Below are 15,569 nucleotides of genomic sequence, written 5' to 3'. Positions count from 1 at the left end.
CAGATGGGGCAAGCTCAGGGATGGGATAATATGTCTATTTCACATGTTCCTGTGTATTTCCTTTTTTAATCTAAGAGCATTATAGTCTATTTATGGTCTTGTGTTAAAGGTCATTTTGGTTTTTGCTGTGTCAAAAAGAGAACCACAACAAAAGAGCCATGGGCTTCCTAGAAGCTGGCCTGGTTTTTGTTTTATTTATTTTGTTTTATTTATTTCTGGACATATATCATCTGTGTGTACAGGATAACACAAAGTACTTCCCACATGCCTTTTAACAAGTAACATCACATCTGACTGTTTTCTATAAATCTTACCTAGAATAACATCTATTGATCACCAACAAAACATGGACATGTTGGAGCATTTAACATGTCAAAACAACTGCTGATTTCATGGACACTATTTCGGAATACATTGCTATGAGGCATTTAAATGTATTAAAAATGTTATCTTTCAACAGTATTACCACTGTAAATCACTCTAATGTGAATTTAAGTGCCATGCTAATAAATGCTACAAAAGAAAAAATCTACCCTGGAACAAAAACTTAAGAGATACACAGTATTTTCAATTGAATTACATTTAGTTGAAGTGATTTGTACATATTACTGTGAGTATATTTGACAGAGAAGAGAAATAAAATGTAAAAATCCTACCTTGTGTCTGTTTCTTGTTCACTGCATTATCAGCTTTATGTCGTTTCTAAAAGTTTAAAAGCAAAAACAAAAACCGTGAAAAAGTGGATGAGATTAATAAAAACCAAGTAGCATCTACAAACAAGAAAGATTTCTTTTAACTTATGTTTCTCAAGGCTTTTATCCTTTTATAGCCATATCAATTTTATAAGCATGCTGGAGTGTGGTGATAAGACGAATTGGAGGGTATGTGGGAATTTTAAAATTGAAAACACAACCTAGAGCATCTTCATGCAATATTCCTCTTCTGGGAGCACAGCTGTGCAGTCCTCGGAAGGATCGTACATTATTATACAGGTAAGATTGAAATTTTAATGTAATAGAAAAGCCTGATTTAGCTTTTGCTTAAATAATTCACTTAAAAAAGAAGATTGCCCAAGAGAATTAACTGTAATAACTACCATTTAATAGTGGTACTGAAATATTTTCAGCATCTTATGAAATTCATTATCTAATTAGGCTGAATACATCCTCCATAATTTAATGATATGTTGATGTCTGTCAATGACTAGAACCAAACATATACCATTTGCATAAAGCCTTTACCATCCACTCCTTCTCAATGGTTCCTTCTCCCCATTATGAGCCACTAATCACATGATCCTATTCTCCTTCCTCCCAAAAGCACCAAAAAAATTAAATGCTAAACAGGTGAGTTAGCCTAAGTCTAGGTGAGTGAGTTTGAAGAGTCACATAAGCCAGGGTTTTAGAGCAGAGAGTAAAAGAAATGAGAGGCCAGAGGAAAGGTGAGAATTTGAGTGGCCAGGGAAAGCTATCTTGTCTACAGTTCAACTACAGGTTTTCCATGGCTTCTGTCCAAATTACAGCATCAAGTGTAACACATCAGCCTCTGTTGACATTGCAGAAAAGTGCTGAGTATAACTAACTGAGCTCAAAAATTCTATCGTTAAAGCTCAAGGCCAGATTTAGCTCCGTAGACTTGACTGTAAGGTGGGCTGGAATGAATGTGAAACAAAGGTGTTCCTAATCTTTCCATTTGAGAAGAAATATAGTTTTTAGAATCACAGTGCAAATACGACCATTCTCTCCAAGGGAAAAGGCCAGAGTTGTGGATTAGCACTCCTCCCCAAACAGCAACACTCCGGAGGAGCGTCCTAACAGCTGGCAGCGTGAACTCAGTTCCCACAAACAATCAGCCACTGAACAGCACAAAATACAAATACAGCATTCAAAACGCCTCTGTGGCAGGCTTGCAGAAAATAATTCTTGCCACATCCATATGCAGGAACACACTACAATTCTTTTCCAGAGCACAAAACACTCACTAATAAAACTGTAAAAGTGTAGACTTTCATTAGGCCAATTACTGCTTCCAAAAGTAAGCTTATGATTTACCAGCGAATGTTCTTAAATGAATTTTTAAAGTTTAAATGTGTAGCATCTGTAGAGAATATTTTATAACTGATGAAACTCTCAAATACTTACTTTTTTTTATTGTTCATAAAGATCTTAAGAAAATTAGAAAGTAACCCAAAATAAATTTTGGTCCACAATAATGGTCCAAAGCAAATTTAGATATTTGAAGGAGTGCAAATATTTCCAAAACAATGCACATCTATGAAAGACAATAGATAGACTTCCAACTGAAGGAGACAAATAAAAGCTAATTAATGAAACATTCCACTTAAACAGGAAATTTAATCTTAGTGAAACCTAAGGAGACCCTGAACATTACTTTCTATCTACAGAGAATTCTTGTACAGGAGCCTCTCTTTCCTCGGCCTTCCTGCCACAGAAAAATTAGGTTGCTTGTCAAGAAACAATTGTGTTGAATGTAAGGATCCATCCAGATAGGCAGATTCTAATCTTATAACTATTAAAAAAAAAAAGCATCTCTGGATCCCAAACAATTATTCCTTCTAAAATGAACAGTTCAGAAAATATTAATACAGCTATTCCATGAGTTCAAATACCTCCACTGTCCTATAGTGAGAATTCATTTCATATCACTGAGGGCTAATGAATTAGTTAGTATTATCAATATTTAATTGACAGTGCACCAATAAACTACACTGCATAAATAGCGCCATGAACTTTAGAATACTTAAGTATGTAATGTTGACCACTCCCTCCTGGGAACCCTTCCCCCACATTTCCTAAGCTTTTCTTATCTATCATTGCCCAGGTGTTCCACCTGTACCTTGTCCCTTCTTCATCTCCTGTCTTGTTATACAGTGATGGAATTCCTCAAGGCTTACTCCCCAGCCCTCTTCGCTTCTTACTCTATACTTTTCCCAGCTCAGCTCAACCAAACCTGCAGTTTCAATTGTAACTGACACATAAATATACACCAGCCAAGACTCTCATCTGAGCTCCAGTTATATTCCGTAGCCTCCCTGACATCTCCCTCTGGCAGTCTCAAAGGCATCCCCAGCTGTGTCCATAAGGCAATCTAGGACTTTAACCCCCAAGCCTTGGTCCTTGTTCTCAGACATAGAACCATATACCATCCACTTGCTCAAACCAGGAACTTGAGAGTCATCCTTAGCTGCTGCTTCTCCCTCTCACTCCCATCCAATCCTTCTTCATTCAATAATGTTTCCAAAAATTCATGAGCCAGGCCCCGTTACTACTGGTAAAGATACAGCAATGAACAAGAGTGGAAACTCTTGTTCTTCATGGAACGCACATTCTAGTGGTTGGAGAGAGAATGCGAACAAAATTAAGTAGTGTATGGAGCATACTGGATGCTGAAAAGTCTTGTCAATTCTACTTCTAAAAAGATATTGAATTCATTTTTCTATATTGCTTTATCTGCAATGCCACCTGGTCTAAGATTTCTTCATTTTCTTTTTCTACCAGCCAGAATAATATTCTAGTATTCTACCTAAATCCTGTTTCCTTCCAATCCATTTTCTGTATTTTAGTGAAAAGGATATTTGGATGATGATAATACAGTTAACGTTTTTTCATCACTTACTAGAACTAGGTACTGTTCTAAGGACTTCAGTGCATCATTTAATTTTTACAACAGCTGGTGTGGTTACTTGATTTATGTCTGTCTCCTCTACTAGACTGAAAGTTGCATCCTGGCTACTTTTCCTCGCTAACCTCTTCCAAGTACTTGGTCTCTGAACACTGGAGACTTTAAAAAATTATCTGTTTTATAAAGAATAAAGTTTATCAGAGTTTAAATTAAGAAGTGTATAGCAAAGAAGGCATGTTTTACGTGGTGAATATTATCTATTTAACAACCAATCTTGACCCTTACCGTAAGAATCGGCATCTGACAAGATGCAGCTGTTTTTTTTTTTAAACTAAAAGTTCTTCACCAATTTTAGAGCATTTTCAAGTAAGTTTTTATGTCATTTGCTACTTGCACATTAAAAACAGGAAATTGTATTATGTTAAGCTATGCAAAGCATCAAGAGTTAGAATGCACTGGATGGGGGTAAGTCAGGTGTCTGCCCTGGAGGCAACTCTTACTGTTTTATTGTGAATGTTCAATGAATATAAAAGAAGGTTTACTGGAATGTAAGCTGTGTTTTATTTTAGTGGAAGATGTAACTAGTCTTCACCAATATCTCGTTTTCTTTTATTTTCATGGATACCGAGATTAACTTCCTTTTTGTCTCCTCACTAGTTCTAATATTAGGCTGTAAGTAGAGGTGATGTGCTCCACTTCTGGGCCACAAACCTCTGGAGCTCCGTCTCTTTTCCTCTGCTCTGGTGACCACCAATGCTCCACACAGCAGACTCGATTCAGCCGCGTCCCTAAGTGACTACGCGAGCAGTGGTACCTGCTGCCCGTCCTTCCTCTAAGATAAAAACCTGCAGCGTCTTTGAGGATGTGAAAAACAAACTGAGGTTTAAGCCACCACCATTTGGGACATGATTATTACCGCAGCAAAAGGCGAACACATCCTAATACATATGCTAGTGAATTCTTGGCACCTAAGTACTGCTTCATGTATTTTGTTGAATGAATGAACAAATATATGTATTATTATAATTACTGATAAAGATGCTCTCTGGGCAATCATCTGAACTATTTGATTTTTTCCTTTTCTAGGGAGTAAGTTTTCAAACTTTCTATCACCTATAAGTTGATATAAATGTCTTGTTAAACCATTTTTAAGTACCTATTTTGTCAATTTCTTAATAATGATTTTTATTAGAAAAGTACTCCACATAATACTATTATCTCACCCAACTATTATTACATCCTCCAGGAAGTGCCTGATAAGCTCTCTTCTAAAAGTACCCAATAATTACATTGCGCCAATAAAAGTTCTGTTAAAAACAAACAAACAAACAAAAAAACCCCACCCTCTTGGTTATCATTTTATATACCATTTATTTTCATAGAGAGGGGTACTAAAAACCGTAGCTAGAGAGCTTATAGTTTTGTTAGGGAAGAAGAAAAAAGGACAGGCAGCCTAGAGCAGTGATAATAACGTGGAGCTCTGGAACCAAACTGCCTTATTTTGAATTCTGACAGTCCCAGTTATTAACTGCCTGACCCTGGGCAAGTTACCTTGCTTCTCTGTGCCTCCTCTCCCTTATCTGTAAAATGCAGATAATACCAATAATCCTTTAAAGAGTGGCTATAAGACTTAATACATGTGAAGGATATAAAACAAGTACATGGATCCCAGAGACTCACTAGATGTGATTAATACCTTTGTCGGTGACTTGCCACAATACAGAAAAAGAGCACTGGATGAGAAGGAATCTGATCCCAACCATTTCTTGGACAAGTTTCACGACCTCTCTAAGCCCTAGCTTCCTTACCTTTAAAATGGGATGAATATCCAGCTTGTAAAGTTATTGAAGAAATTAAATGGGAAAAACATTTGCAAAAACAACAGCACAGAGTGCAGTAAATAACATATGCTTAATCAAAACTACGGCAAAGAAAGAAAAGGGAGTACGTGAGGCAAAGAAAGAGCAAATTATACTGAAGACCAGTCCTTATGGATTGCTAGATCCAAGTACAATTTAAAGGATGGTAAGTCTGTGTGGAACAATATAGGTAAAAAGAGAGTCCCCGAAATTTTCAGCTTGTGGTCCCCATCAAGCGTGCCATTTCCAATCAAGAGAACTGCGATGTTTTACACACACACACACAGACATACAACCTCTGTCTGTACTCTTACACACTTGGGTGTTTTTGAGACTGATGATTTAAATGGACACTTGACCCGTTTCAATCTGATTCTCTACAAAAATAATATAAATGTTTGGGCAAGTTTAAATTGGAGCTTTCTAAAGAATGTCTCAGGCTTTCCTCGCCTTACCATCTGACTTGCCTAAGGCTCGACAGGAGGTCATTTCAGATAGGTCAAGTATTTAAAGAGCATAGGAAAAAAAACTGACTTCTTCAACTAAGGCAGTTAAAGTAACGGTAAGAGAGGAAAAGAAAAGTCTGAATTTATTTTGGGGAACTTATTTTATGAACAGGAAACGGACTTCCCCTTTCCTCAGCTACTACAGAATAATAAAAATAGCAAATGTCATCACTGTCAATGAAATAAAAGGAAGCTTAGAACAACTAAAGATGAAAAAGGAATTAAAAGTATTAAATAAAGTGAAAATTGTGCATATGAATTAAAAATAAAACATACATTAAAAGACCCTTTACATTGAGATAATTTGGAGGTTACTGTGTTTAACTTGAAATAATGTTCAAATTGAAAACTGGGGATGACTGAAAATAATGTTCAAATATAGTTTTCTCTCCAAGCCAATTAAAAATTAAAAATTTAATTTTTCATTCCTAAACTACAAACGTAGAGAACACTCTAACAAGCACTCTGTCACAGTAATCCCACAGAATCTAAGAGGAATGGACTCCAGAGCATATTCTACACATTTTTAAGTTGAACCGGCATTTTAAAAAGCTTGTGTCAAGAATTAAACTTAAAGAGATACTATTATTTTAAAACATGCATATAAAATAAGTCACATTACTTATGAAAAAATTAAATACTTACAATATCTTCTATGATCTCTTTGATAGCTGCCACAGCTAAAATAAATAAGAGAGGAACCAGTGTGGTGTAGCGACCTGTTGGTGATACATCAGGTATTTGCTATTTGGGGGGGGAAAAAAAAAGAAATCCAGTGAGAATTAGCAAGTTTATAATATGTTTAAAAACAACCAAGTCTTAGTGCCTCTTAAATACGTTTCAGTGATTTTACTACTGTGGCAGACTAATACTGAGGGAGGCAATTTGCTCATATCTAGTAAGTGGCTGGAAGAGCATGTTAGCTGGCTTCATGACAAGCTATTGTGTGCAGGACTAACACCTGCAAAGGGGAGTTAGTTAAATACCATATAATCATTAAAAAGGATATTCTAAAAACACACCGAATCACATGGGAAAATATCCACACATTATCACAAGGTTAAAGCAGAATATAAAACATATGTATTCTATGATCTTCTTTTTGGAGGTTAAATCAATAAACAATACGGGGGGAGGGAGGGGAAAGACCAGGAAGCTATACACCCCAATGTTAAGAGAGTTACCTCTGAGTGGCAGAAAAATAATAGTTTTAATTTTTTTCTCTATGCTTTGTTGTGTTTTCTAATTATTTTTTAACAATGAATGTATTTTTTTTAATAAAATGAAACTTTTTATTCCTGATTACTACTAATGCAAATACAAAAAGAAACAAGTTTTAAAATGGAAATTCTTATACCCTAAGGTTCAGAATTGACTGTTACTGTTACTACAATAAATTAGTATTTAATTAATACTGAAGAAAAAGTTCCATCCCCCTTCACCATCAAATTTCTTTCCCGCCATAGCAAATTTACAGAATGTTTAAAATAAGCTGATAAAAATGAATCAAAGGTCAGTGGAATTCTGACACTGCTTGCAGCAGGAGCTGGAAATGTCCATCCAAACCAGCTTGTCTATGTTTAGATAAACCCACGACCGATCTTCCGAAGTTTAACAAAAACATTTATTAATATCTGAACATTTGACTTTGAACTTAAGTTTTACGACGTGACTTTACCTGAAGCAGTGCAATAAAGAGAAAAAATGAGTTAGCAGCTCTTCTGAACTGAGAGTAGAGAAATCTTGGAAGGAATGTGATTATGTTGTATTTAGCAGTGCTAGAAAACAAAAAGCAGCATAAAACTTAATTACTCCATAATTAGTACTCACATTCACAAAATTCTACTATCATCATATAAAAAATTAGACGAACATTTTCCCTCTGTTTCAAATTGGGAGAATATTGTAAATGGTCATTAACCTAAATGAAAATGAGTGAAAGGAATTGTTGAATTGAATAGTTAGAGTTTAATATTTTGCACAATAGCTTTTGTTCTCTTTGGCCAATCATCCTTTTTTAACATACTAGGAGTAGCTTACAAAGAAGAGCAACTTTAGTTAGGATAGTATATAATACCTTAATAAAGAAAACCTTACCAAAAAAAAATTAATTTGAGCAAGACCAGGAACTTTAAACAGAGATGCCTTCACTGGATAATTTCAGAAAAAGGGGAAGTTTTCTAGGATTCTGGTCAAATTTTCTTCATTGTCCCTCTAGGAACTTGGCTAGGACTCCACACTGAGCACACCAGCTATGCCCACAATCAGTAAGATATCATCACTTGGGTCTTGAAAACATCCAATCTTCTTCTTGTTATTTCAATAGAAAGAAGATTACATGAATTGATAATTGTGAGGCTGGACGATGGGTACAACCAGGTTCATTGTGCTATTTACTTTTATGTTTAATGTTTTCCACAAAAAGCTTCAAAAAATTAAAAAAATAGGAGATTACAGGAATGCATCCCACATTCCCCAAACTGAGAAAGTTACTCTAGAATTTGAAGTTGTAAATATTAATTTTAAACGGGCATTTCTCAAATCCAGGAATTATGCCACTGGAGAAACACTGGGCTAGCATAAGGGGTAAGGGGGTGTTCATGTTCACTCCATTCCAAAGTCCACTTACTGAACAGTGCTTACAACAGTGTTACTTTTTATACTGTTGTTGGAAGGAAAATGTAACAGTGAAGTAATTCTCACAGCCCTCCATTCCTCGACACCATAACTAAATTTTACAACTATCAAAAGCCAGTATTTAAAGACTATTTAACAAAAAGGAGTTCTTGGTGAAGAACTGCAAAGACCTCTTCCAAAATGTTAAAACTTGTTGCCAAAAACAATAATCCATCACTCTATTAACAGGCTTGAGACAAAGGTATTTATCCATAAGCAGCTTTTGCTATTCAGGCACTATATATAGAATTGGTAGAGTACGGCTGTTTATCCTTTCTGTTTACCCAGATTCTTACTGACATCTCCTTAATGGCTAAGAGATGGAGAAAACAGCCAATTCACACTGCCTCCAGTGAGCTCTCAGATAGTGACTGATTTAACTGAAAGCTCTCTCTATAAGCCTTTTTGTTTTGGCCAGAGAGGGGAGATGGCCCCTCGACTGGGTTCTGCTGTGACAGCTGGCCCCACAGAGATCTCTGGTAGTTCCTACCTGACATGATTATTGCAGAATTTTGTCAGCTGGGGCTGGTTGATGAATATAGTCCGTACTTCCTCCTGGTCAGCCAGTGAAGTCTTCTCTGAGACATCATCGGTCTTCTCATAACCTTAAAGAGAGAGAGTCTTCTTATTCAGTAAGAAATGTTTCATGTTGGGACACCTGGGTGGCTCAGTTGGTTAAGCATCTGCCTTCAGCTCGGGTTGTAGTCCTGGTGTCCTGGGATGGAGCCCTGCGCCAGGTTCTCTGCTCAGTGGGGAGCCTGTTTCTCCCTCTCCCACTCCCCCTGCTTGTGCTTTCTCTCCCTCTCTCAAATAAATAAATAAAATCTTAAAAAAAAATGTTTCATGTTATTAACCAGACAAAAACATACTTCATAACTACTTGAGATTCTGAAATATGTTAAAAGCTACATGCTTCCCCCTGATTCACCTTCTTGTTTTTTTTTTTTTTTTTTTTTTTAAGATTTTATTTATTTATTTGACAGAGGTAGAGACAGCCAGCGAGAGAGGGAACACAAGCAGGGGGAGTGGGAGAGGGAGAAGCAGGCTCATAGCGGAGGAGCCTGGTGTGGGGCTCGATCCCAGAATGCTGGGATCATGCCCTGAGCCGAAGGCAGACGCTTAACCGCCGTGCCACCCAGGCGCCCCATCTTCTTGTTTTTTATAATAAAAAAAGGAAAATCCCTACGTCTCATATTTCTACTAAATTTGAAAGGCAGCATTTAATAGTCATGTAAAAACTGACCATTTCAAAAACAGTATCATCATTTTGCAGTTTTTACTCATCATTCCCCCATAAATGTTCAACTTATTTCCTTCCATTATGTGAGAATACATCTAAAAGTAACAAAAAAATTTAAACTAGTTTCCATTACAGTTTTACACAAGAACTAATGAGAAGGGTAATTTAAAATATATTTTTAAAACTTAAGATTACACATTTAATACCTTTCTTATTTTTTTCTTTTTGGTGAAGACAGAAAAAAAGAGAAAAAAAGATGAACATTAAGGTTTAAATAGGCAACCACCAGGCTGTGGTATGACCACAACTCACTGTGATCATCTTAATCTTTCCACTAATGACAATTTATGTTCACAATGAGTTTTAAATATCTTGAGACCATTGCAAGTCATCTCGGGATCATTCTAACAATGCAACAGATTCAGGCAATTTCAATGGGGTAACATCTTGTCACCATATTGACAACATTTTTCAAAAACACATACAAGTTCCAGAAGAATGGAAAAAAATGTAAACTGCTTATTTTACTGTCTAGTGAGATTTAAATGAGACTAGATTAAATCAGTCCTTACCCCTTTCCTAGAAAGGGCCACCAACAATACTCTCCATTAGATACCCGTTTTTCTTTTCTTCTTTATCTAGCCAACTCGTCCCATAAAACCTGCTGACCTTTTGAACATTTCTTCTGAAGTATTCTACAGTACTAAGTCGGTGATCCTTCTCTGTATTCCCACAGCCCTCTGCACTTCCCCGTCGCCCCAGCAAATCACTTATCAGAAGGTTTTGTTGCTGCCTGCTCAGGAGTCTGCCTCTCTCTACCAGAGTGGGAACTCCCTGAGGCTATAGGTGCATGTTACTCATCTTCCTAACACTGTACCAACAAACAGCAGGTACTCAATAAATGTTTGCTGAATAAATATCAAATGACAAAGGAGTGGTTATTTGGCCATTTTTTTTCTTTTCCTGCAGGCAAGTAAATTTTTCTCCACCCATTGATAAGGACACTCATGACAGCCAAGTGCTGGTAACGAACTGTACAAGGAAAGCTTGTCTCTGGGGTTTTGTTGCTATATGAAACCAGAAAATCATTTCGGTTTCCTACAAAGGTGGGGAACATGAGTATGGGGACCAGTGTAGTGTGTGCAGGGGAATTCACAGGCGGCAACAAAGGGCTAGGTAAAGACAGGTGAGATGTGCTGAAAAGTACACAGGCCAGATCTCGGGAGACCTCTCACGCTTGTGCAGGAGTCTGGAACGTATGCTGTGTTTGGCAGCGAGCCACTGAAAGCTTTACAAGTCGAGAGGCGCAGAGTGAGAACGGTCGCACCGGAGGCCACATGGCTCCAAATTAAGTACTGTCATAGCCATTTTACTGTTTTAGACACATTAGCAGCTTTGCCTATGGTCGCATGGTGAATAATTACCTTTCACTACACCATGTTTTAGATACAAACTTCCCCCCTACTTTTATATAATCAAAATTTTACATATGGATTGCTATAGACCAGACATTTGTGTCTTCCCCAAATTCATATGTAAACATATAATCCCCAAATTGGTGGTATTAGGAGGTAGGGCATTTGGAAGGTGATTAGGTCACGAAGGTGAAGCCCTCATTAATGGGACCAGTGCCCTTACCAAAGAGACCTTAGAGAGATCCCTTGTCCCTTTCACCATGTGAGGACACATGAGAAGATGGTCAATAACCAGGAAGCGGGGCCTCACCAGACAGTGAATCTGCTGGTGCCCTGATCTTGGACTTCCCAGGTTCCAGAACTGTGAGTAATACATCTCTGTTGTTCACAAGCCACCCAGTCCACGGTATTGTTCCAGCAGCCTGAACGGACTAAGACATGGAACATCAAGTAGAGGGATGTAAATTTTTAAAAAAATCTTAAAAAATCTTTTATGAGATTTTCCTTAAAGACAGCACAAAAATCATAATGTACCATTTCTGGAACCTCAACTGGACAGAGATCCTCAGGAAAAATCAGTTCTCTACTCCACTCTGAAGCCCTCAGATTGTATTTACTCTATGTAGCTGGACTTTTGAGGGCCTGGCCTTGGATGTTCTTAGCTGAAGAGTTAGGGGTCACTCCATATCCATTTATATTGGGGTTGCAAATGTTGCCAGGTGGCACCGGACATCATATCGCCCCCTCACATATTAAACTGTATTCAAGAGTATCTATGAAGTAAAGGAATCTCCTGTGACACAGGGAATGGAATCAACTCCTTCCCTTAAATGGAGAGTAATTAAAACAATTCTAATGGACTAGTAGGGCCCTCAGCAAGGTCTGAACATAAGAAAACACTCACCAAAATCAGGGAGAAAGTCTAGACTGGTGACCTGTTCTCATCCAGCAGGGGGGCTGGATGGTTCTAAGCACAGAATATTACAGAGGCCACAGGCCTGCTTCATTGAGGCACTACAGGAAAAGCCTCAGGAAGGTGGTGCAGGTGAAGCTGAGCACACGGAGCAGAACCCCTGGAGCTCAGGCACTGGGAAGCCCTGAGCAGGTGTGATACTGGAGGAGGGAGGGAGATCTGCACCGAAAGCAGGGAGCCAGGCACTCAGCCAGTGGGAGCTGGTAGTCACCCCTGCCCTGCCTCCCTCGGGGCTCCTCCATCAGCAGTAACAAAGAGGCCCTGCAGGTACCTGAGGCCCACTGCCAGGATGCTGAAGGCCAGAGGTTGCACGTACCACCTTGTGTGTGCCCCCGAATCCCTATTTATTCCTCAGTAGGTGGCGAGCTAGCAGTGAGCTAGCAGTGAGCAGGCATAGCATCTAACCTCACAGGTCCTCAGGAATAATCCATGAAGGTATCTGGGAAAAAGACTGGCATTCATACTAATTTGGAAAGTAAAAGTTTGTTAACTATTATAATTAGAACCTTCAATGAACTCTTATGTTGTAGCAACAGGCAAGTTAGTTCTGGACATATGCGTAACACATCAATCCAAACTCCCTCAACAACTGAGGCATTAACCCACTGGGTCAAGTCTAAAAGCATTGGGCCAGCACAGCCTGATGGACCCAATTCCACAACAGGGGTAGATGCACTGGTGGAATCAAAATCTTCAAAGTCTGTTGGGATACCTTGGCAATGGGGCCATGATACTGCAAATCTGTGTGACACAATTCTGTTTCCTTCCACAAAGCTGAGACGAGTGCTACCAATGTTCAACTCCCTGACTCACCCTTTTCCTGACCATAACCATCTCCAAGCTGCAACTGACACTTAATCTGCCAGTGGGATTTGACCATCAAACCCTGCAGGCCTAGGAACAGATCTGCCTCTCTCGCAGATGGTTCTGCTCCTCCCATGAGCTGAGCTTACAAAGAAATAAGAAAGCAAGCGCATATCTCTCATTTTCAAGTTTTTTGGGGGGGGGCATCTCGATATGGCCCCTAGTATAGACATACAAAGTAATGATTCCAAACCCACACTCCTTCATTTTGAATTCTCCAGAAAAGTCTCTCAAGCATTCACCCCGGTGTCTTCAGTGCTTACTTGGGCATTTGACATCCACTAATAGCATCATTACTCTTCTTAAACTAAAAGTTCTACAGAGCGAAGAACCTGGTGGACACAGTCACACCCCCAGCACTGTAAGGAGCAGAAATGAAGCAGGTCTCAATTATGCCTTCTGAACCACGTTAGCTTCTTCCGGTGCTGCACTCTCCAGGGTCCACAAGGTCTTAAAACCAGGCAGAAGCACACCGGTCTCCTCAAATAAACTGTTCAGCACTAGCTGTTATTGAAATGAATAAGGAGAAGACTTTTCCTTATTTATGCAAACTAGAATAGACAACGATTCAGTAATTCAGAATTCCAGGTACTGTGAAAATTCCATATTTAGTGTTTGTAATATCTTGCTTATTCTCTCCCCAGCAGAAAGGCATTTTTGTGTTCTAAAGCACTGTTGTTAACTATTTCAATTAATGATAAAGGTACTCAGTATTTAAATGATAAAATTACTTGGAACAATAGCAAACCAGGGATTCTTCCCAGGCCAATTTCCGCATTCTTAGTTATAAAATGACCAAATGCTATTTCTAGGTTTCTGAAGGACCAAAAGTTTCAATACAGGGAAACAAAGAGTGACATACCACTTTTAGCTACTGCATGTGCTACAAGAAGATATTACTTTGTATTACTAGAGAGGGATGTAGAAGCAACATCCTCCTGGTGGCCGTTTTGGCTCCCAGCAATGATTTTCCTTCTCAAGGAACTGGAAGATGCTCATGGGTCACCATTCTGATCATGGCCCTGAAGTGAACAGGTGTTCTTCTTCCCCTAACAGTGTTCCGTCATTAAACTCACTTGGTGGTTGTGAGGCAAGCTCTGGTTCTCCCACCGATTACGTACGGGACCCTGTGAAAACCACTTCATCCCTGGGGGTTGTTTCTCTTCCCTTATAAAATGAGGAAGGTAGGCTAATCCTCTGAAGTTCTTTTTCAGCTCCCAAATCCTGTGAAATTAGTCTTTGCTGGGCACCAGAAAGAAACAAGTCAATACATCATTTGTTCAGAAGAACAATGACATTTGCAAAACAAAATAAGAACCTCCCTACTTGAGCCAGATGTTTCACAGCAAGAGCAGCCTTACCTAACCTGCAGCAGAACCCAGTTACAAAGTCCCATGGGGCTCCGTGCTTGAGGAGTTAAGTAGGGACGACAATCTGTTGCCAGCAACCCCCTGGCACCCACCTATTAACCAGCGACCACTGGGTTAATGAGCATGTTGACATACAGTCTTCCTTCCTCCGCCCGCATTCAAGGTCACATGCTTACATGCACACCTTATAATGCCACAGAGAAGAAAAATGCTCAACAATTATTTAAGTGAAGGGCTTTGAGTCCTTTTCGTACAATTACAGCGGAAAGTTCATCTTTGAAATGTTCTATTTCTCATCACGAATATCATGACCTAATCTGTCAGATTGTTCATTCATTCATTCATTCATTCATTCAATATATTTCAACATAAGTGCCTCCTATGTCCCAGGCATTCTTTAAAAAGCCTCAGGAACAGCAGAAAATAAGATTAGGTCCCTCCTCTCTGCAGCTTAGTTTCTAGAGGAAAGCAAGATAATTACAGACCATGGTAAGTGTGAAGAAAATAAAGCAAGTGGTTGACAGAATGACTGACAGAATTCTCTCTGCTTCAGTCTCATCATCTCTAGGATGGACACGGGAACAGCGTCTACTGCAACAGAGGGTCATGAGGCTCTCGTGAGTTAGTAAATGCAGAAAACAGTGGCTGGTGTGGAGTAAGAGCTCACTAAATGCTGGCTGGCCTCATTGTGGTTGCTGTCACCACTATTGCTTTATACTGAGGGGGAGGGAAGGCCTCTCGGAGGACAGGCTGAGTTGGGACCTCAATAAGGAATTAAGGAAGGGATGGTGTAAACCCAGCTGGGGAAGAGCAGGAACAAAGCCTTCGAGGTAAGAATCAGGTTGGCATTTCCAGGTACAGGAGCATCAGTGATAGTGAATGGGGGGCATCACATAGGGAGAGGCAGGGCCAGATTGGGAAAACAGTAAGAAACTTGAACTTAGATTCTTTGGGTGGTAGGAATCCACTGAAAAGTTTTAGGCGGGAAGATCATTTTGAGGCTACTATGATCACCCAGGAAAAA

At 39.0% G+C, this 15,569-nt stretch overlaps 1 protein-coding gene across 1 annotated transcript in view; it reads right to left on the bottom strand.

The window, feature by feature from the left end:
- ATP8A1 (ATPase phospholipid transporting 8A1) overlaps positions 1-15,569 on the bottom strand; it is a 223,768-nt gene that overhangs the window by 178,559 nt on the left and 29,640 nt on the right. Inside the window, exons 2-5 of the mRNA XM_040624838.1 lie at positions 9,174-9,288; positions 7,686-7,785; positions 6,653-6,751; positions 657-702 (exon numbers count right to left, since the gene is read on the bottom strand). Of these exons, the coding sequence (XP_040480772.1) occupies positions 657-702; positions 6,653-6,751; positions 7,686-7,785; positions 9,174-9,288 (360 nt within the window). The remainder of the gene's footprint in view (positions 1-656; positions 703-6,652; positions 6,752-7,685; positions 7,786-9,173; positions 9,289-15,569) is intronic.

This window comes from Ursus maritimus, unplaced genomic scaffold, assembly GCF_017311325.1.
Source record: "Ursus maritimus isolate PB19 unplaced genomic scaffold, ASM1731132v1 scaffold_8, whole genome shotgun sequence".
Lineage (NCBI taxonomy): Eukaryota > Metazoa > Chordata > Mammalia > Carnivora > Ursidae > Ursus > Ursus maritimus.
Note: the sequence above shows the minus strand (reverse complement) of the source record. Positions and strands in the feature narration are given on the sequence as shown.